The sequence below is a fragment of the Solanum lycopersicum genome, chromosome 4, assembly GCF_036512215.1.
Source record: "Solanum lycopersicum chromosome 4, SLM_r2.1".
In the NCBI taxonomy this organism is placed as follows: Eukaryota; Viridiplantae; Streptophyta; class Magnoliopsida; order Solanales; family Solanaceae; genus Solanum; species Solanum lycopersicum.
In genome coordinates this window covers 44642311-44664763 of record NC_090803.1, presented here as the reverse complement: position 1 = coordinate 44664763, position 22453 = coordinate 44642311, and the positions used below count along the sequence as shown (strand labels likewise).

Genomic DNA, 22453 nt, shown 5'->3' with positions numbered 1-22453 from the left:
TCAAATAAATTTGCCATATATGAAATTTTCCCTTATTATTTAATTTTTATAAGCCAAATTAAATTTCAATTCAAAAAAAAATTAAAATGAAACGATAAATCCTAAAAAAATATAAAATAGATAATAATTGGCTTAAGTCATACACGGCCATCTAAAGTTGTCCACATATTTCACGTAGACACTTCAACTAAGGCTTGTACCTATTGAACACTTTATTTATTCATGAATCATTCCTATTAGATACAAAATGATGACATGGCAAAAAGAGTGTGTTCCACTCTCCTTGAGCGCGTATAGCTATTAAAATTTTTTTTTTTTTCTTTTTTTCATTTTGTTTTCCAACTTATATACTTAATTTTTTAAAATTAAATAAAAAAAATGAAAAAACGTGTCTTCTTCTTCACTTCTTCACAGCATTCATCATCTAAGTACTCTCTAATTCTTTTTTATTTTTCTTTTGCTTTTACCTTAATTTATTAAAAGTTAATAGATCTAAAACTCAAATGTTGTAGCAAAGCTTCATTTTTTTTTATAAAAATAATATTAATTAATTATTCTTTTAATCAAAAGTTGTTGTTTTTTAAGATAATTATAGTAGCAAGTGATTAAAGAAAATTCAAGTCGTTATTTTCTTTAGATAATTATGGTAGTAAGTAATCAAAGAAAATTCAAAATGGGCGAAAAGCTTTAAATGGCAGGAAATTTTGACGAAGAAGAACATGAATGGGGGTTGATAAAATAATTTATGTTTTTCTTTAATTTTTTTATCTAATTGCCACGTGTCATCATTTTATTGGTCTATCTGCTATGTATTTGTGTTTGAGACACGCGCACTTATGTCTTTCCATAAATTTTCATTTTGTGTTTAATAGATATAAATTTGTTAAGATTAAAGTGTTCAATAAGTACTGCCCTAAGTTAAGGTGTCTAAATGAAATATGCGGACAACTTTAAAGGCTTGTATATGACTTAGGCCATAATAATTTAGACTTCTAAACTTCTATTTTGCCCATTGCTACTATAACCTCAAAGAAAATTCTATTACAAGTAAAACGAACAGATCCTCGCTTAATTGAAAATGGGTGCATTCCTGTTGTACTTCGTGGTTCCGTACAACAGTGTTTTTAATTTATTTTTAAAAGAGAGAGAGCAAGAAATCAAAATTATGACTTCATATGGCAGGCCGAACGGGCCCCAAGAATTCACACTTGGAAAACGTCAAATTGTCAAAACAAAAATGAGCAAGAAGTCAATTTTTAAAAAAAAAATTACAGTAGAAAGTTGACTAAATATGCAATTTCCTAGGCACCAAGCTTAAATGATGTATGCTTCCCCTAGTGTAAAGTGATAAATGCATTTACAAGTGTCGTATAGCATATAAATAGATAGATATATTGTCTGAGGATTTCCTATGTACAACAAACTCCACGCCATAATTAGAGTACGATGCCATATATCAAGTTTCTATTATACCTACAGAGTGATTGATGACTTATGGGCAATGTCATAAACCGAGATGAGGATCTCTGCACCAATCAGTATAATAATAAGCCATTCGAGGAAATCTGACTTCCTATTTTGAAGAATTTCTTGAAGGAATCGTATATTGTGCTGCACACAAATATCAAATTGTTAACTACTGCATTTACTCAACAGTTGAGCTGCAAACATGGAACATGTCAGGGCAAGGGAAAAAAATTGACATTTAAAGAACCTCTAGTCTTGGTTTAAGGTAAATCAGTAAAAAGAATAATTTAGAACCGAATGCGAATTGACTATAGAGAATTCATGTAATTCAACCAATTTTTGGAAGTTGAAGCTTCAGTGATTTTGATTAAGAATGGAATACCATACCTCAACAAATTTCAGCTTAAAGTCTAGGCTTGCAAATCTTTGAGTCAACTCAAATTCATCTCTGAGATATTCCCAAATTTGAGCATATTTCGCATCCTTCCATGCAATATCCGATCTGAAAACAAAAGAAACTTCCATATGATACCAAATACAGAGCAAACAAAGTGTTCCCTACCAAGAAAACTACTGTACATGTAAAACCAGGTGTTGCCTTGCAATGAATTCACGCAACGTCAAACAGAAATTATCAATAATTCCAAGAAAGACATGTTTAAAAATAATAATAATAATAATGGTACGAGGGTCACCTTGCGCATACCTCATTTATGTAATATGTATCTGCAACATACCACTAAGACATCAAATACCGGATAACTCTATCTACCAAAATATCAAATACCAGATAACTCCATCTACCAAGACTTCAAAAACCAACTGGCTTTACTCAATCCACCAAGGCTTAGGCATACATGAAGAAATCACCTATTTTTTTGCCACTGCTTGGACTTACACCCCTAGTCTAGTTTGCACCCCCTTTATAGTCCAGTAATACTCCATGCCCTTGGCTGCTAAGGGTATTCTAAAATGAATTACTAAGACTAGGCATGCTTATTTACCTATGTATATATATGTGTATATATATATATACTAGTTTTTAAAATATTTATACTTGATACTATGATCTTTCTTCTCTGCAGCAATCAAACTGGATCAACTAAAATTGGGAAAGTTAATAGTTGTAAGAAAGGTCAATTCTTCACTTAAAATCAATATTGAAAAGTTGCTCTGAAATTCATGATATAACCATATTCAAAAGGATTCAACTATAAAATCAAATTGGGAAACTATTCGAGAAGAGAGGCCTCTCACAGATGATGAATTGTTGCAAAAGCCAATTTGACCATAGATTTTGAAGAGGTAGCAAAAAAGGAAGAAATTGACTGGAAGCAGAGGTCTAAAGTCCAATGGTCAAAGCATGGGGATATAAACACAGTTTTTCCACAGAACTGCAACTTCTCACAAGAGATTCAACTGCATGGAGCAATTAGAAGTGGATGGTACTACTATCCAGTATCTAGATAGTATCAAGGAGGCTGTGCAAAACTACTACAAAGGTCTTTTTTTTTAGAAAGAAAACTACTACAAAGATCTCTGTCTGAAAATTGGAGACCTAATTTTAGACTCCATGAGTCTTCAAGAAGTACTGATGAGGAACAGATCTGGCTGCAGAGAGCCTTTGAGGAGGAAGAGATACTAGAGTGTTTGAATATATGTGCTATGGAGAAATCACCTGGATCAGACAGCTTCCCAATGGTGTTTTTCTAGAATTTCTGGAATCTACTGAAGGAAGATACTACCAAACCATCATCCAACACTTTCATTTAAATCAGGTCTTTGAGAAAAGCTTCAATGCAACATTCATTGCTCTGACCTCAAAGGAGCCTCGGAGCTAAAAAACTTCAAACCTATTACCCTAGTTGGGGGTGTAACACAAGATGATTGGCACAGAGGCTAAAGAAAGTATAGATAGATCGGCCAACAAACACCAGATGGCATTCATTAAATATAGACAAATAATGGATGCAGCATCCTAGCCAGTGAATGCATCGACTCAAGATTGAAGAGTGGGGTCCCAGGCATAATGTGTAAATTGGATATTCAAAAAGCTTATGACCATGTGAATTGGGGCTTTCTTACTGAATATTCTCAGGAAAATGGGGTCTGGAGACAGATGGGTGAAGTGGATAAAATACTGCATTAAAATAGTCAGGTTCTCTGTGCTTGTGAATGAAGAACTTATTGGGTTTTTTAGCATCAAAAGGGGTTTGTTTGAGACAGGGTGATCCTATCTCTCCTTTCCTCTTCATTCTGTCAATGGCAGTCTTGATAGCATGATGAGAATAGCAGCTCAAAAAACATGGATCAGAGGGTCCAAAGTTGGGGACAGTGTAGGGAGAGAGATGGAAGTTGGTTATCTGTTGTATGTAGATGACACCATCATTTTTTGTAAACCAGTGGCTGAATTGATAAGCTATATTAGAGTGATCCTTGTCTTGTTTGAAGCTGTAGCATGGTTGAAAGTTAAATGTTAACTGGGGGCTGAATTTAATAAGCTATATTAGAGTGATCCTTGTCTTGTTTGAAGCTGTAGCAGGGTTGAAAGTTAACTGTTAACTGGGGGAAGAGCAGTTTAATCTCAGTGAATGAGGCTCACCAGACTCAAGATATGGCCAGCATCCTGGGATGCAAAAGAGAGCATTTACCCACAACTTATTCAGATTGACCCTGGGAAGCAAACATATGCCTTAAGAGATTTGGGAGAGCGTCTTGGAAAGAACAGAACAGAAATTCTCCAAATGGAAGGCTCAGTACTTGTCCTTAGGTGGTAGACTGATCCAAATCAATTGGCTCAGTACTTGTCCTTAAGTGGTAGACTGATCCTTATCAATTCTGTCCTAGATGAATTACCCACTTATGTGATGTCCCTATTCCCAATTCCATCAAGTTGTGAAGAAACTTAATAGTTTAGAAGAGATTTTCTTTGGCATGGAAACAAAGAAGGGAAGGGTTACTGCCTGGTTAACTGGAAAACGGTAATGCTGAATAAAGGAAGAGGAGGATTGGGGGTCAGAAATCTCAGATTGCAGAATGAGGGCATCTGATCCTTATGGTATGGGAGTTTGGAGAACAATCAGAGGCTACTGATGGAGAAGCCAATCTTAGCTTTAAGATAGGCAATAGAAACAAGACAAAATTTTGACACGATGGATGGATTGATCAATCACCACTCAAAGAGAAATGTCCAGATGTTTTTCAGATATGTGGTAACACTGAGGCCAGAGTGAGTGAGTGCTGGTCAGTACAGGATTACAACATCTAGTTCAGACGAACACTAAATGATTGAGAGATTGACGGAGTGGCCTCATTACTTGGAAATCTAGGAGGAAGCAACATTGTCACAATAGAGGCAGACTGGGGGGGAGGGGGAGGGGGGGGGGTTGTACTCTCTACCATTGGAACTATTTCTGGAAAAGTACCATCCCCACCAAGGTAAAGTGCTTTACTTGACCAGTGATTAAGAGGGCATGTCTAACTCAAGAAGTTCTGTAGAAGAAAGGGAGACAGTTCCTAGGTGCTTTGTGTGTAACACTACAGGAGAGACAAACAAGCATCTCTTCCTATGTTGCGGCTTCAGTTACTCAGTTGTGGAATCTCTTCTTCAACATAACAAGTTACATCTGGACCATGCCAGAGCACACATCAGATCTATCAAGTAGTTGGATTAGGAGGGGAGGTAGTAAGAGTCGGAAGAAATGGTGAAGATTAGTCCCATCATGCATATGGTGGTCAGTATGGCTGTAAAGAAGTGGTATATTTTTTGAAAAATAGGCCCAATTTCATTCATAAAGTGAAATGAATTGCATTGAATCCTTACTTTTTTGGTGTAAACAATTGTGTACAGTTGATATAGATCAGATAGTAGACCAAATAGGAGACTTGTAATTGATAATATTCCATTTTGGAGGTGGCCAGCATGCCCTTAATACTTAATACTGAATAATACAACCTTACCTGTTTCAAAATATGAATTCAACTATAAAAGAAGAAAGATTGAAAGAGCAGACACGAAAAAGTGACGAACTTTTTCCAGAACATGAATGACTAATTGGGGTCAACAATTAACCTCTGTTTCTCATAAAAACGGCCCCCAGTTCTTGGATTGAAATAATAATAAGTATTATAATAAAACAAAGCACATTTCCAGGCCACTTCCACTTTACAAAAGTTCCCTAGTTTCCAGATAGGAAAAAGTTAATTTCTATACCATACTCTTCCAAATCACAATATTGATATAATAGGGAAACAGAAAAAGGAAGAAGAAATAAAGAAATTCATGACATAGCTAAATAGATGCAAATATACCTCTCAAAAAGTCCAAGCTTAAGAATCACATCAGCAAGATTAGAATTTGCCTTGCCAACCAGTTGGAAAAGCTTTTTTCTCTCCATTGTGAAAGTTCCAGTCTTTTCCATTCCACGATTGATGTCCGTAAACTCCGCAACCATTCCATCAACCTGGAATGGCAGAGGATACCAGTCAGAAAGTTACTACAACTAAGAACCTTCTAAGGCTGATCACATATAAGTTGGAAGACACCTACTTGGCGAACATAATAATCAAGAGCAATACTTTGACCAAGAACACTGCCAATGGTTCGGATACCATCTATATTCATATATTGCAACATTATGTAGTCCAATCCACCTTGCATCCATGTGCTCAAAGTTGGCTTCTCTCTTACCTCATATTCTAAAGTTCCACAAAATAGACATCAGTGAGTGTCCAGAAAACTTTTGTTCTTAAAAGAGATGAGAGAATTGAATCTCACTCAAAGTTGGTAAAGAAACACATGAGATGACTTAAATATTAGATTCCAAAAAAGACTAAGAACACAAATCTACACAAATAAGGGAATGATCAGTTACATTTTTTTTATGACAAGGGAAATCCGCAGCCTCTACCCTTTGGGTGCGCCATAGGGTGAAACCCCCTCTCTATGCAATAGCTCGCAAACCACCCAGGAGAGTTAACCCGGGGAATGATCATTTAGATACACAATTGTCCAATGTACTTAATAACAAAAAATTATTTAAAGTAGGCAAAATTTGCTAGATCAAGAACTAACATGCAACCTCAGTATGACACACACTTCAGTTGATTAGTATAAAGGAAAACAATTAAAATGCACTCCAAGTCCTAATAGGAGTGACATTCAGTTTGTGACACTTCCCAGAGAGGTCATCAATTAATGGGAAACTGAGTTTTAGGAAGTGAAGAGATTCTTCCATGAAATTCCATAATTTTTGTCTGTTCTATTTACAACAGGCCTGAATCAGCATGTTAGAAGAAGAAAAAAATGGAGGTATGAAATTGAAAATAAAGTCACTATTGATGCCAAAAAAAAAAAAAAAACTTTAGCATATGAATGAAAATTGTCATTTGGATCTCTCCCAAAAAAAATAAAAGGGGGCTGATTTGACTGTTAAATTCCTAATCACATCCACCCCTCCCCGGGAAAGTAGAAATGTCTTTCTCTTTGCTTTTTTCCCAGAAAGTTCTACTCGGTCAATCCTTTGAGGAGAAAGCAAACGTTAGAATTGGCAGCAGAACTGAAGATCCAGGTCACTTCTGTTTCTTGTTTTTAACCAAAACCAACTCAAATCCAAATTCCTAATATCAACATGCAACCTTATCATAAAACATTTACTACCTCAAAAATATGTAGTTCCATTAGTGATGGTGTCAGAAGTAAAAGAAAGAACAAGAATAATAAACATTTGTCCAAAAGAACAAGAAAAATGAACAAACAATATAACAAATTTAAAACGCATCATAAAGCATTTTGTAGCTTGAATCATTCTCACATAAACTCACCATCCTTTCTCATCTCCGGCAATAACCCTGAAGCATGTCTCTCGACAATCTTCAGGTATCCATCAACCTCGTGATCGGAAACATTAAACAAGACAATCGAGCCATATTGAAAAACTACCATGTAACAGCAGTCACTGCCACTTAAGTTGGCACCTAATGCCTGAAAGCATAACACATAAGAATTATATTAGGAAAAAATACAATAACACTAACAAGTAATATTGGAATTTATTATATGCTTATTTAGCAAGGACAAACAAAAACAAGACCATCTCAATCCAAAAACTTCTGCACTAAAAGGAAAACAGAAATCTTCAAAAACAAATCTGCACAGGAGCAAGCTTGGGGAAAAAAGTATAACACGGAAAAGGAAAGGAAAATGTCAGGCAAAAAAAATTTTAGCCCAATGCCTTCAAACAGAACAAACATCAATCAATCAACCGCACCTTGATTGCAAACTGGCTGGGGTGGTTATGTATATCTACTATATCCATTCTATTGTAATAAGATCTATTTCATCGCAATACTAACAAATTAGTCTCTTAATACAAATCAGGAGTTATCTAAAACTACTAAAATCCATCATTCACTTCCTATATTGACATGCAACTCTTTCAACCATATTGTTAAAAACTCCTAGATATTACAAAAATTTCCAATGAGACAGATGTGGTCAATCATGTCAAATACAAAATGATCTCAACTACAAACCAAAGAAGAACATTCACATCATACGCACAATGGCAAGTAAAGCCATGGTTTGCACTGTGGCAGTTAGACATATAAGTGCTCCTCTGTAAATATGCAATCTTCAACATTTATACTTCAAGAACATATCACCAGTCCATGCCTCTTTTGGGAGAGCATGAATTTGAAGCTGAGAACATTGAAGATGCTCCAATCACTATTGTCAAGTAGATAAAGAGGACATCATACTCCCAGTTAAAATAGCAAACAAGTCTAGCACAAGAAGAACAGAGAAGGGTAATTTATATATTTCATCTTGCTGACGCTTTATCATTTTGAGTGCTTATCATGCTACATGTAACAGATCCATACATGTTATGGTCCATAAAAATCTATAGCTTCATGCATTACAAAATCACAATTCAAGTTCCTACAACTTTAAAGATAAAAAGTGAAAGAATGCCACAATCTATCAGCAACTTTGTAGGCAATTGCATCAAACACCTCTGTACTGGTTACCCTCTTCTTCTTTTTTGTAAAAAATAAAATACTAATGATCTTCACTTAAAAAATTGGTAAGTGTTTATTGTTTCCAAATTTTCAGGACAAAAATTTCAACCACATCTGAAAAACCCCACTTTATCCTGGAAGATACAAGAGTGTTTGATGAGCCAAACTACCTCCCCATGACTCAACTTGATATTATCTTTCAGTGAGTATCACAAGCTACTTCTAGATTCTCGTATGCTCATCAAGATGTAGTTATAGTAACTTTTGATATATATATATATCTGCTTCAGCAAAAGGATAACGCTACAATGGCTGAGGAGAGAAGAGTGTTGAGTACATTAATGTAGAATGAGCAGGACCACACTGTGATAAGGATCTATTCCTGGATACTCTATATCTTAGTTGGAGATAATTTAGTGTCATGGAAAAGGAGGAAACATATGTGATTGCATATTATTGTGCAGTGCAAACTCAGAAAATCAAACTATAATGGTGGAAAATGTATAAAGAGCAAGCAACTACTCAACGAAAATTTGGATAAGTAAGATATTACTTGAGGTTGACTGTAATATTTATCAATCACTTCATATTGTATCAAATCCAATGCTTTATAAGAGAATCAAACACATAATTGACTGTGAATTTGCAAGGGAAAAGATAGCTTAGGGAGACATAGTCTAGAAGATTGCAATTTCAAATGGTCAGCCTGTAGAATTATTCACAAAATCGCTCTATCGGCACCCGAACTAGCCATATATATAACAAACTCGGTCCCTATAATTTTTATTCACCAACCTGAAGAGGAGTGACAGGTAGAGGGTGAAAACAAATTGGACTTGGATAGAAAAGTGAGTAGACACATAGCGAACGAAGAAATGCAAATATAAACACCACAGAGTGTAAGTATAAAGAGTAACAAACATTCTCTCAACCTTTTCTTCCATTACTCTTCTAACAGAATACATTTCCATAAAATCAACCAAACAAGGTCCAAAACATCAAAGTAACCTTCATAATCATGTATGTCCAAACTACTTGTGCAAATACACTGGATGTAATCGTAAGCAAAATTATACAAATAAAAGCGCAGAAGATAGACAAAAGACACACTCACACTGGCAGCCTTCTTAGTATCCCCAAATCTTAAAACAACATAATTTGTCATTCGAGAGGAAGGTGGAACAAAATTCTGCTTGTTCTGTTCCACTAAGCTCCTCAAATCCACACTGCAAAAACTTCCAATCAATATTTTCCTATTTTGAACAAAAACGAAATGAAAGAAACAGATAAAGACAAACCTAGTGGAGAAAAAGAATGCCCTAACAGGAATATACGGCTTAACAGCTGTAGCACTAGCATCATCATCATCTTCTTCCCTCTCCAAACACAATTTCTCAGCTTCTGCGATCTCCGAGCACGAAACGGCGTCGTTCCAATCGACCGTGTGCGGTGAAGACGATATTGAAGAGAGACATTTAGCCACACCGTAACTAGGCTTCTTACTAGAGGAAATAAAACTGTGGTTCAAAGAATGCGATTGTCGTCGGAGAATGAGGGAAAAAGTTAGAGTAATCGGACGATGAGAATTTTGTAGGTTTCGAGAGAGAGTGTGGAGAAGAGAAGGGTTTGTTGTGGAGTGAGTGAAGAGAGTTTGAAAAGCTTTGTTGAGAGAAGGAATGGAAGTAACAGACTTCATAGGCGCAGCTTGGAGAAGAAAGAGAAGCAATGAAGTGGTTTATGGGTCTCCACTCTCCACACTGTCCTCAAGGTTTTCAGCCGCATTTTCTAAATGAATGGGCAGGTTGGGTGTTATAGTAGTTTTCTTCTTTTTTCCCCACAAATGGCTTTTTCTTCTAGTTAAGTTGTAACTTTCCTTTTTAGATTTGTGGTGTGTTTGGTAAGATAGGAAATTTTTTTTAATTTTTTCATATTTAGTTATAGGCGTGTGTATCGGTCGGTTCGATTTGGTTTTATGTATTATTCGTTTGATTTATTGGTTTTTGATTTTTAAATAAGCTAATCCGATAACAAACTAATAAGATATTATTTATCGGTTTTGATAGTTATCGGTTCGGTTTTCGATTTATTCAATAAAAAAATATCCGTAAAATATTATATGACTTCATACGTAGCTAAATATAGTACGAAGCTTATAATTACATGTCACCGCCAAAATATAGTACGGACCTTTACAAACTTGCAAATGCTACAATAAAATCAGCTTTAAAAAAGTACTTTTGAAAGTGCTGAAACTTATTTTTAAAATAAGCAGTTATGCGTTTGGATAAAAGTGCTGAAGTTAAAAAAATTGTTGATGTGTTTGTCAAATAAGTGCTGATAAACAGCTTTTTAAATCAAAATGTCTGAAATACCCTTAAAAGCTGTCAACATAGTAAAAGTTAATTAATTAATATTTTACAGCCATAAATAATTATATTTTGTTATCATTCACATATTTCTTTCTCATCACAAATTATTTATAAGAGAAATATAAACTTATTATAAATTTTAAAGATATATAATTTGAATAGATTAAAGAACGATTTAAGATTTTATTTTAGTTTCATCCATAGGTAATAATAATTGTCTATCATTCACATATTTCTTTATTATCACAAATTATTTATAAGAGAAATATAAATTTTTATTTAAGTTATATGTGCAACTTATTTTACATTTTATTAATATATAATTTGAATAGATCACTTGAAAGATTTAAGATTTATTTTATTTTCATTCATTAGTAATAGTAATTGTCTATCATCCTCACGTGAAAAGAGAAAAATAGAGAAAGAGATGTTAGGGTTATGTGGGTAACTTGGAGATTGTATAAAAATATTAAGGGCAAAAAGGTAAAACTGTGGTCAACTTAAAACAACTTATAAGCTGGAAAAAAAGCACCCCTAGCCCAGCTTTTAACTTTTGGTTTAAAATAAGTTTTTTTAACTTAAAATAAGTTATTTTGAGTATTGTCAAACAGCTAAATAAGTCAAAAACCAGCTTTTAAGTTGAGCCAAACAAGCTCTAAAACTAAAACTAAAATCAAAAGCCATAATTGTGAAACCTTACATTAGTTTAGGTTTTTAGTAAACAATAAAAACTAGTAAAGCGGCCTAGTTTGAAGTAGATAGAGTATTAATAATGTGATATAGTTATAGTGTCTAGTAATATATTAAATTATTAGGGAGGGTAAAATAGTAAATTATTACTTTCTTATTGGGTTATTGGTTTACACAATAACCCAATAGTAAAACCCAATATCGAACCAATAACCCAATAACTTTTTTATAAACCCATTAAAAATTCAATAACCCAGTTACCCAATAACAACAACCCTATAATATTTTTTTCAATTCGGTTTTTGCACACCCCTATTTAGTTGGATTATTATTTTCCAAATTAATTTATTCTCTCAGATTTAAGAAAAATGACATTCCTTCAAAAATTAAGAAAAAAAGATTTCGAAACTCTTTTTTTTTAAAAAAAAAAGGCCTATTGACCGAATTTTTTTATGAGTAACATTCACATATAGCAAACATAAAAATCATATTTGTAAGTTATTTTGCACAATTACGCTCCATAATAAACATAAATATGTATATTTCGCTATAAATATACAAAAAAAAATAGTTATATAATTTTGGAAAGGGATAAAAAAGAAACAAATCTAGTCAAGTCCAAAAAAAAAAGTGTAAAAAAGAAAACAACTAAAATTGTTTCTGGAAATGTTGTTGGCTTAAACTGTAGATTTAGAAAAGTGAAAACTCTTTCATTTTCAACTCCCAATCGCCGATGTTCTATTTGAATGAAATTCGCCGGATATGTCTGATGTGGTTCTCTCCTAAGGTAATCTTCTAAATTCTTCCTTCATTCTTTAGTATTTTATCGCACATAAGTCTCGAAGTTGTTGTGTTGTACTCTATGTGTGTTAGATATGTTTTCTTCTTTACTTCGTCTCACTTGGAGTCCTTGTAGCTTTATTAGTTTTGCGAAAAATTGATTGAACTGTTGTAATTTATGTGATTGAGTCTCATAATAAGTTGTGATTTCAGCCTTAAACTTGATATGAATTAGCATATAAGGTCTGTGAGTTTCTTATTTAGATTGTCGTTCCTTCATCCCTCTCACAATCATGCTTAAATTCACGATCCTATTGCTTAAATTTTAAAAAAAATCTTTCTTGCCTGAATAGATTAACAAAGGAATTAAATTCAAACCTTCTTAATTTGTCTAGTGCATAATTAGCTATACAATCTGCTAGATTATTTCCTTTTCAGTAAACACGTTGCATTTGAACTTTGCAACGTTATGATGAGTATCATGTATTTTTATCTATGATTACTATATTCCAAGGTACTTTTCTTACTTTAATAAGAACTTTTGTTAACACTAGAGAGTCAGTTTCCAAGCAAATATGTGGTATCGCCTCTGTAACACAGTGAGCCAATGCTTCATTTATAGGTATGGCTTCAACCTCGATATTTGTTCCTTCATGTATCTCCTTTCCTTGAGCACAAATTAGATCCCCATCTCGATTTCTTAGACAAAAATCACAGGAGCACCTTCAAGATTTTCTTGAGATGCTCTTCATTATCGTACCATTAGGTGGCTTCCACTTGACTGGAATGTAATAGATAGGACGTCCACAGTTTTCTAAGAATTCCACTATTTTACCCCCATCAAACCACATTGTAGAATAAATTGTTCTAAGAGCATTGTCGACCATGTTTCAAGTTATTTTATTATTTTTTTTACAAATTTTCTATGATGATGGATGATACAACTCTCATAAGTAGTTTCAATTTTTGTGCTAAAGCTTGTGGTCCATTATTTAGAGATGACTTGTAAGAGTTGTATGTCTTCTCCCATTTGAATTTTTGCAAAATTAACAAATGTTCTCAATAACATTGCAGCTACAAAGGATGTTAGAAAAAGATGAGACGTTATCTCTGATTTAGATTATGCACAACACCAGCACCTTGAAGCCATATTGATATATATATGCTTCAAACATCATCCACGACCACCCTAAACTTTCAAGTTCGCCATAAGAAAACTGACATTTTGAAATGCACCATCTAGCCCCACATGAATTCAAAAACAGTATCGTTTTCTTCTTTGCCTTATGTAATCCCAAGAACTTTTCATAATGAAATTATTATTCTGTTACAATATTCAAGATGTTTTATCAAGACATTTTCTAGGGTTAGGAGGAGGAACATTCCTTAAAATGTATTGAACATACTCTTCAGACAATTTATTTTTTAGGTGTTGTTGAATCCAACCTTTAGAGTTAGCAAATTGACTTATTTCTATTTCCTCTTCCTATGTTTCCGATAGTAAGTGATATAGTATATTCATATTGTCCAATTGTCACACCAAAAATTATAGTCTACTCTCTTAATTTGCCATCCTATCTGATGTTCAATGAGTTCTCTCACCTTGATTAATTTCTTCCATATTAGTGAGGGCCCCTTACTTTGTTCAATAATAGGGTGTAACTTTTTATGGTATTCATTTATCATGAAAGTTCCCCAGGTTAAGGGTCTACTTCTTATATTCCATCACAACTTACAAAACAAGGCATTAGAAACATCAAGATAGATCTAAAATCTACTCATCATTCTTCTTTGGGTAAGCATAAATTGTCTTAATTCACCCAATGTCTACTCTTCTTTTATGTATTGTTATTCCACAAGAACTTAGCAAATATGTTATGTATCTTCTTAATAACACTAATAGGAGGACAAATAGATGACAACAAGTGTATAGGAATATTTCGAAGGACATGACTAATAAGCACCGTCTTACCTCGGAAAGATGAGATTTTTCCTTGTTGTCCAGTGTCACATTCGGGAATAGCCCGTAGACGTAACCGGTGTCGTCGTCTTTTTTGAGGAGTAAGACTAGCCTCTTAGCTTACATCATTATATTCATAGGTCAAATTTAGCAGAAAATTTAAAACTTTTCATTACTTCTACTCGAAGGTTTTACATAGGCATCTACATACACATAGTATATATGTATATATCGAGTATACATAGACCCTTCGTATAAGAAGATTACTTAGTCTTCTAATTTTATTGCACATAAGTATATAAAATATAACATAGTCATAATGGTTGTCTCATCTCATAGCCATCTAATAAGAGTGTAATAAGTTGGGCATAACTCAAACATCAAAGTAAGAATGTCTCACGTGGGCTATACAATGTTTTATACTAAATGGAAAAGAAAGAAACATAAAAGTCTTAAACTCAAAACAACTTTATTAGCTAGATAGTAGCATCACCCTCAGAAAGTGAGGACCTACCCTACTTGGATGATCAAGAGATCCAATCCTTCTTCAAGTCGTCTTCAAAAGCACTAACGAGCGGAACCTAAATATTGGGGAAAGGGAAGAAATGGGGTTCAGTACACCACTTGTACTAAGTATGAGACCATATGCATACATACTTTAAAATCATGCTAAGAAAAGGGACATTTCATAAAGGTATACAATTTACTTTGAAAACACATATGCATATTCAACAAGACCATACCAAATCACTTAGGCATATTCATTAAATGTACATCACAAGACTAACAACATCAAGTCTATTCAGGTCAACATTCACATCATATAGTTTAATACATAGCCAAATAACTCTATCATCAAGTCATAATAGTAATAAGCATGAATAAGAGTACATTTAAACATAACTAAAGCAAGACAATTACCCATGAACCCCTATCAAGTCAACAAGTGTAATGACCAATCAAAGTCCCATAATCTTACTCAATCAAGTAAACCTAACAAGAATCATGACTAACATCCTATTTCACATATCGTAACATTTAAGAGTACATAGCATCATGCATTAACAATACAAACCAACACATATTCATAAGTGAAACGAATCAACGTATAGTATCAACAATATGTAAGTTCATCATATACATGTCATATAGAATTATAAGCATATTCATACATAAGAATATCCTCCTAAGACTTCATTCAAGTCTAACTAGTGCAATGTTTAGGTAAAGTCTCATACCCCTATCTAGACTAAGCTAAACCCCTCAGGTCATCTTAGTTAGAGTTCAATCTTTTAGCTCATTTTACCTTTTGGGAACATCTTTCCCTAATCGACATAGACCACATGAAATAATGTGGAATCCGGTGTCATGGAACCCTACACCAAAAGAAGGCAGACTACTTGCCAAGGTAGTACTAAAACATGAACACATGAACTACGTGGATCCACTAGCTAGTATTCCTATGGGGGCAACATAGTTTATGAACTAGGAGATATAGTTGGGACCCTCTTTATGCTATATGCATTATAGTCTTCAATATCAAGAGTACATTAGTGATCCTACCTTCCCTATGTGGGAAGGGACACTCCTCACTCTAGTTCATTCGTTGCTAAGCTAGAGTCCCTTTTTTAAATGTCTTTAATGTCTTATTAATCATCATAGCTTATTGTAGGTCACAGGGTCTAACCCTTGTATAAACATCATCATAATCATAGATCAATAAGAATTTCATGAGTATTGTCTTTTCATTACAATTCATTATAGGTGAGGTTAACACATTAACATTCTCATATCATGATAAGGCACATTGGTAAATCATTTACCATCCTTATAGCATTTACATCTTAAGCCAACACCTCAAAAAATCATAGTCAAGACGTTTCAATTCAATATCATACAACCCTATCAATCCTAATACAAGGCATAATCCAATACAACATCATGACTTAATCACAATTAACCAAAATTTTAAAGTAAATGATAGAGATCACAAGACTTACCAAGTCTCCTTCATAATTTATCATCAAGGTCTTACCGTCAACCCTTAATTCAGCCTAATTAGGGTATAATCATCATCATATCAATGACCAAGATGATAACAAAGCTAGAAGATTCACTACATCAAAATTCAATACTAGATCATAGCTTAAGACAAGATACTTAGGTTAATTCACACCATACTTCATAACCTAGATCAACTTCTCAAGAACTAGCATGATAGGACTACAATTAACGCTAATTAATTCATGATTAGTATGACAACATCATCTATTAGTAATTCAACCAATAACCAAGTCAATTGAACTATTATAATATCATTCATATCAAGATCATAACCTAGGGTTAAGGGTCATCTTCTACAAACTAGACCAATTCATCAAGAAATAACATTATTGAGTTAGAATACATTTTAATATATTCATAATATCCAAAATAAATCATAAACAAATCGATTCATAACATCAATTTCGAGATTGAATGAAACCCACTTGAAAACTTAATTTTGGAAATCAATTTGATGGAACCCTTTAAGGAAAGAGGTCTCAAAGATGAATTAGATCATGTAACTTAATAATTGATGAAAAAATTGAATCTTTTCATCCCTTAAACCCTCCCCTATCTTGATATTCAATGGTGTTCTTCACTAGAGAGAGAAATAAGAGAGAAGGGAGAGAGTTTGGGTTTTGGGAATTATGTGAGTTATGAGGGCTTAATGAAGTTGGGGTCTTTATATGGGGTGTTAATTAACTTAATTAGAATTCCCTTAACCCCCAACTAATGACTTAACCCCTTAATTAATTAATTAATTAATTGTAACCAATCCAAAAATGTGTAGCAAAGACAGGCCCTCACAGACGAGACCTCGACCAACGGTCTGTCTGTGAGTCGACGAGCCATGTCTCCTTCCGTGCTACACTTCGTCGATGAGTTCAGACACTTGTCCATATGAACCATTAGCCAAAATGGACAAGTGTTGGTTGAAGTATGTCATTGAATCCCTATCGATCCACACACGCCTCTCGACTGCCTTCGTGGATGCACACTACCCAGGCAGTCTTTGACCCCAAAAATGAAAGGGTCCTCCTCAAGGGACCTTGGTTGGTCCTTGGGGAGTCGTAGCCGGACGTTCCGACCATGGATCAACTTAAACACATGTTAGACACCTTTCCACCAATTTTCATCATTTTCCGACTTTAAAAAGCTAGTCAATTAGGCTAAGGCACGCTAGTACCTCATTAAACTACTTCCGGGCACTCTTGAACGTTTTGGTTTCTAGACTTCCTAAATGACTTATAATCATTAAAATGGACCTGAAAATAGTTTGTAAACCTTAGGACACTTATGTTAGGCTCTAGAACATGTCTTGGATTTTTGAAGTGTTACACCTAAGATCCTATTTCCTAAATTTTTACTAAAAAATCATACTGGGAGATATTGTTCCTTTCATAAAAAATAGTACAATCAAGGTATATGAATATAAAAACATCTTTTCTAAATTGAGTTATGTTTTTTATTCTTGATACTATAACACGAGGCACATACTTTTTCAACATTGATATCATCAACTTGATAACCCTTTTGTCTACTGACACAAATAAAGTAATCATCTGCATAAGCTAGGTGATCTATTTGTTCACTCCACTTTGAAAACCTAACTTCTTTGAAGTTAGTCCTTCTATTTAAGGCATTGAGTTCCCCTAATAAAGATTTCTCTGCTAAAATAAAACATGTTGGAGATAATGAGTCTCCCTGCTTGATCCCTCTAGTAAATTTTAAAAAATCATGAGGCTGATCATTCATAAGAATAGAGTATCAATTATTGGTCAAAAGTCTATACACCATATCTATTAACACTTCATTAAAATTAAATTTTCTTATTACCTTGATAATATACAGTCAAGACAACTTGTCATAGACCTTTGTCATATCCAATTTAATCACAACATTTGCAGTTTTAGTCCTCATTCTCATATCTCAATTAATTTCTTGAGTTAGCGGAATATTCTCCATAATACTCTTTCTTTTTACAAAACTGATATGATTACTAATACTTATTTTAGGAAGTAGGCTCACTAGTCTTTCATGTAAGATTCTAAAGAACTTTATTAATAAACTTACTAAGATTGATTGGTCTAACATATGAGAAAATGTTGATTTGATTGTTTTTTGGAAGTAGAAATAGATTTGTATGAGTAATAAGTCTAGGTAAATTGTATCCTCCAAAAAAAGCTTGAACAACTGCAATGATGTCCTTCTTTATAATGTCCAGTTAGCTAAATAAAAAAAGCTCCTGTAAAATCATTTGGTCAAGCAAATACTGATGCTTTGATCTTTTCTTAATCATGCAAGTCAAGAAAGTGATGTGATCAACAATTGTCTTCTCGCGGATATGGTTCAGAATTCTAAAGTCGTCTAGGTAACAGTATTCTGTAAATTGGTGCTGAAAAAATCTAATTGTCTCTTCTATCATGTCCAATTGATTGTTTATCCATTCTCCTTGAGAATTTTGAATCTTGTGCAAATATAACATTTTTCTTCTCCCATTCACATAAGCATGAAGGAACTTAGTGTTCTAATCCTCATTCTCAAACCATTTCATATTTGTTTTTTATTTTTAATATTCTTCCTCGACATGTAAATATCTCATAAGATATGCGTGAGACTTATGTAAGTGTTTCATGTTTTGTTGTGTGGGGGTTGTCTCAAACCTGGTTTGTGTATCAGAATTACTTTTTCAAGGGTGTTAATTATCTGGAAAAAAATTTCATAGACCTCCTTACTCCATTTATTTAAGGCTCTTTTGAGCTTTCTGTTTTTTCATTGAAATATCGTAAAGGGGTTTACTTCAAAATCAACAACCCAATTTTCTTTACTTTGGCATGATATTTCTCATGATTAACCCAAAAATTTAAGAATTTAAAAGGTTTTAATTATTACTTGTGTACTATGATAGCAATGCATTTCTATAGGAGAATGATTAGAACATTTTTTTCATAAAGCGCTTCACTTGAATAGAAAGGAATTTATTCAAAAATTGTTGATTGCTTGAAACTGTCTCATATCTTAAAAATGCAGTTTCAACTGTTCTTCCATTCCGCCAAGTTTAGATTCTTTCACTATATATAGAATTAAATAGGCCCTATTCATTAGCAAAGTCTCTTGTTTCTTAAAAAAAAATCGATAACCACCACGCTTTTCTTCTTAAGATAAAATGGCATTAAATTCACCACCAATTAACTATTCTCGATAATGTTGATTTGCAATGTGTGATGATGAAGTTCATATTTCCACTACGTGCCAACATAAATCAAAGTAAACAAAATATCTTCTCTCCAATTTTTATATTGTACTCTAACAATCATTTGTTGTCTAGTATCATCCAAAATGTCGACATGAATCTCATCTTTTGTAAATAGTCAAATTTTTTCCAAGTTTTTGGTTATAATAGTATGATGCCCAAGGTCCCTTCTATAGAAATCTATGTTTGATGAATCTTGAAAAGAGTTCCATCAAACAAATAATCCAATACTTATTCCTTCCATTTGGATTAGTCAATCTCTCAAATGTTTGTTGAGTATTAAGTAACCTGATATTTCAAAATAATATTTTGTTCATCATCAATATTGTTCTTTTTTATAATCATCTTTCATAAAGGTCTAACGGGAGTATCAATCTCATTTTATCCTTTTTAGTCTCGTGCTTGTTGTTGTTATCCCTGATCTTGTCTACTTGACACTTTCTTGATATTATTAGTTAAGTCCCCCCTATGTTATCTAGATCCTTTCTTTCATTTTGTTTTATTCCAAATTTTAACGTGCTAACATTAACTTGAGGACGTGAGTTTCTGTGATCTATGTTGGTATATTATTTTCTGAGGTATGTTTTGCTTGGAATTGATGTTATCATGTGATTCATCCACCTCTATTAGGTTTCTTTTTTCTTTTTCTACTCTTGGTGTAGATTCTGAACTATTTTATACTCCCATTATATCTGTTGTTGCCTAATTTATGTTAAACTTATATTATACAGAGATGTTGTCATTGTTTTGTGATCTCCCAAATGTTCATATTTATTTATCATAGTTTCTTTTTCAATATTGATGTTAAGGTCTCTATATTCTCTATACTCCCTCCAGTGTTGTGATTTCACCATTAAACTGTTGATTATTTACTTCTATCGCTAGAATTGTTTGCTCACTGGCTTGTGTTTTTGTGTGCCTTATGTAGGATTCTGATATTTCCTGCTCTATTACTGGAAAGTTAGTTTCTTTAGTCACCTCTTGATTTTTTGATTGATTTTCTTCACTTCGATCATGACCTTCATTTGTATCTGTCTCTAATGTATTTGTATTTATTCTTGATGGTTCATGGACCTTTTTCAAATAGTTTGCCTCCTCAATCACATTATGATTTTCTGAGTAACCTCCTATTCTTTGTTGATCTTCAATTTTTTATTTTTGTGTATTTGTGATATCAACAAATAAAGTTTCAAACAAGCTTTACAAGACTAAATCTGAACTGGGTTTGGATCCTTGACGTCGTGCTCTTTCTTTATGCTAGCTAGTGCAACAAATGAATTTGTAATTTTCAATGTTGATTCTGTGTCGTTGAGATTCTCTTGTGGAGGTCTCGTTCCCTTGTTAGGAATAAAGACTCAATTATCCTAATGGCATTCTATCTCTTCATTGTTTGATTTAATTATTTGATTTGTATGTTGACAACCTCTTCCTCTTAACGGTGCTTCATTTTTCTTTAATTATGCATTTGGTACCTCCTCTCGAATCTGATTTGATGAACCTATAGTATTTCCACTAGTTGATGTCCTAGATCCACCTTCCTGGTGTTGATGTTATTCATCATTCTACACTTTCTCGTTTTGTGCTCTAAATATTGGACGAAGTACAAAATGTTCTGTTTCATTATGCCCTTCCAAGTTTTGCGATAATTTGACATGTAATCATAACAAATTTTTATCCATATTGAGACGGTTTTCCCGTATGGGCCTTTTCAATTCCAACATTAATGGGAAATTCTCTCAAAATTAAAGATCTGCTTCTACTTTCACCTTAGCACAACTAGGTCTAAATTTATTTTTGATAGTCATATCAACATGTAACGACTTTCCAACCGCTTTTGTCATCATAAATAAGGATTTTTTTAAAAAAAAAGGGGGGGGGGAGAGAGAACAAAATCCAAGCTAAAGTAGTTGATATTTCTTATTTCAAATTAAAATAAGGCTCCGATTTGAAAGGTCTTGTCTAATAGAATAGTCTTTGACCCGAAAAGGATAAGTAGACTTTGACATGATATAAACGTAATTTTATATGGTGGAAAGACAAATTAGTATGTGTCTATCTCTCCAAAAAAAGATCTGCATTCCTTCTTTATTACACACTGTAATGGCATAATTTTTCGAATCTTCTCTAGTTCAGGCCATACATAAAAGAATTTGTTAATAATTGCAAATTTCAAATCTTTATAATCAGACCTCTTCTTCCTCCCAAACTACGGTAGGTTCTTCGTCAACATATGTGTTCTTACGTTGGGATGGGCTTGACATATTAGTTGACTGGTGGAGTTAAAATTATTAGGTATGTTATTTTATGGAGTATTGGTGATTCCACACCACCTGGAAGAGGCACCATCCATCTCTAGCAATGGTCATAGCGCCTCCAGAAAGTAGAATTAACTTTAAGGTTTTTAGAGTTCCTTCAATATTTTTTCTCTTACCTTACCACTAAGGACACACTGCCACCCCCACCCAAGCCACCTGGTAAAAAAAAGAACAATATTTTTGTTATAAAGTATTTGTATTATAGTGAATGTCAATAATGTGGAGTGCTTTTAAGATATGGTTAAGAGTCCTACTTGGGGACCAAGTTAGATTTCTCCTATAAATAGAGGGCTCCTCTTTATTGTAAATTAATTTATCAAGAGAAATAATAAGTCTCCTCTTCTCTTCTCTCCAGTTTCTTCTTCTTATTCTATAGTTTCATAACACAATATCATCACGAAACTCTAATTTCTCAAAAGTGAAGGCTAGATTTGAATTAATAAAGGTATTATTTATTCTTTTTTTTTAATTTTAATGGTCAATCTTACAAACTAGAGTTCATTACCCTTCAAAGTCCGGGCAGGAACTACCTCTCATGGGTGTTGGATGCTGA

At 33.5% G+C, this 22453-nt stretch overlaps 1 protein-coding gene across 1 annotated transcript; it reads right to left on the bottom strand.

Moving 5' to 3' along the window:
• Positions 1–1154: 1154 nt before the first annotated feature.
• Positions 1155–10338, bottom strand: LOC101252383 (protein RETARDED ROOT GROWTH-LIKE). The gene is made up of 7 exons (XM_004237478.4): positions 9786–10338; positions 9602–9713; positions 7291–7450; positions 6017–6165; positions 5779–5930; positions 1855–1969; positions 1155–1611 (listed from the first exon to the last, which is right to left on the bottom strand). The coding sequence occupies exons 1-7, from the start codon at positions 10181–10183 to the stop codon at positions 1474–1476; spliced, it is 1224 nt and encodes a 407-aa protein (XP_004237526.1). The 5' UTR covers positions 10184–10338; the 3' UTR covers positions 1155–1473.
• Positions 10339–22453: the final 12115 nt, after the last annotated feature.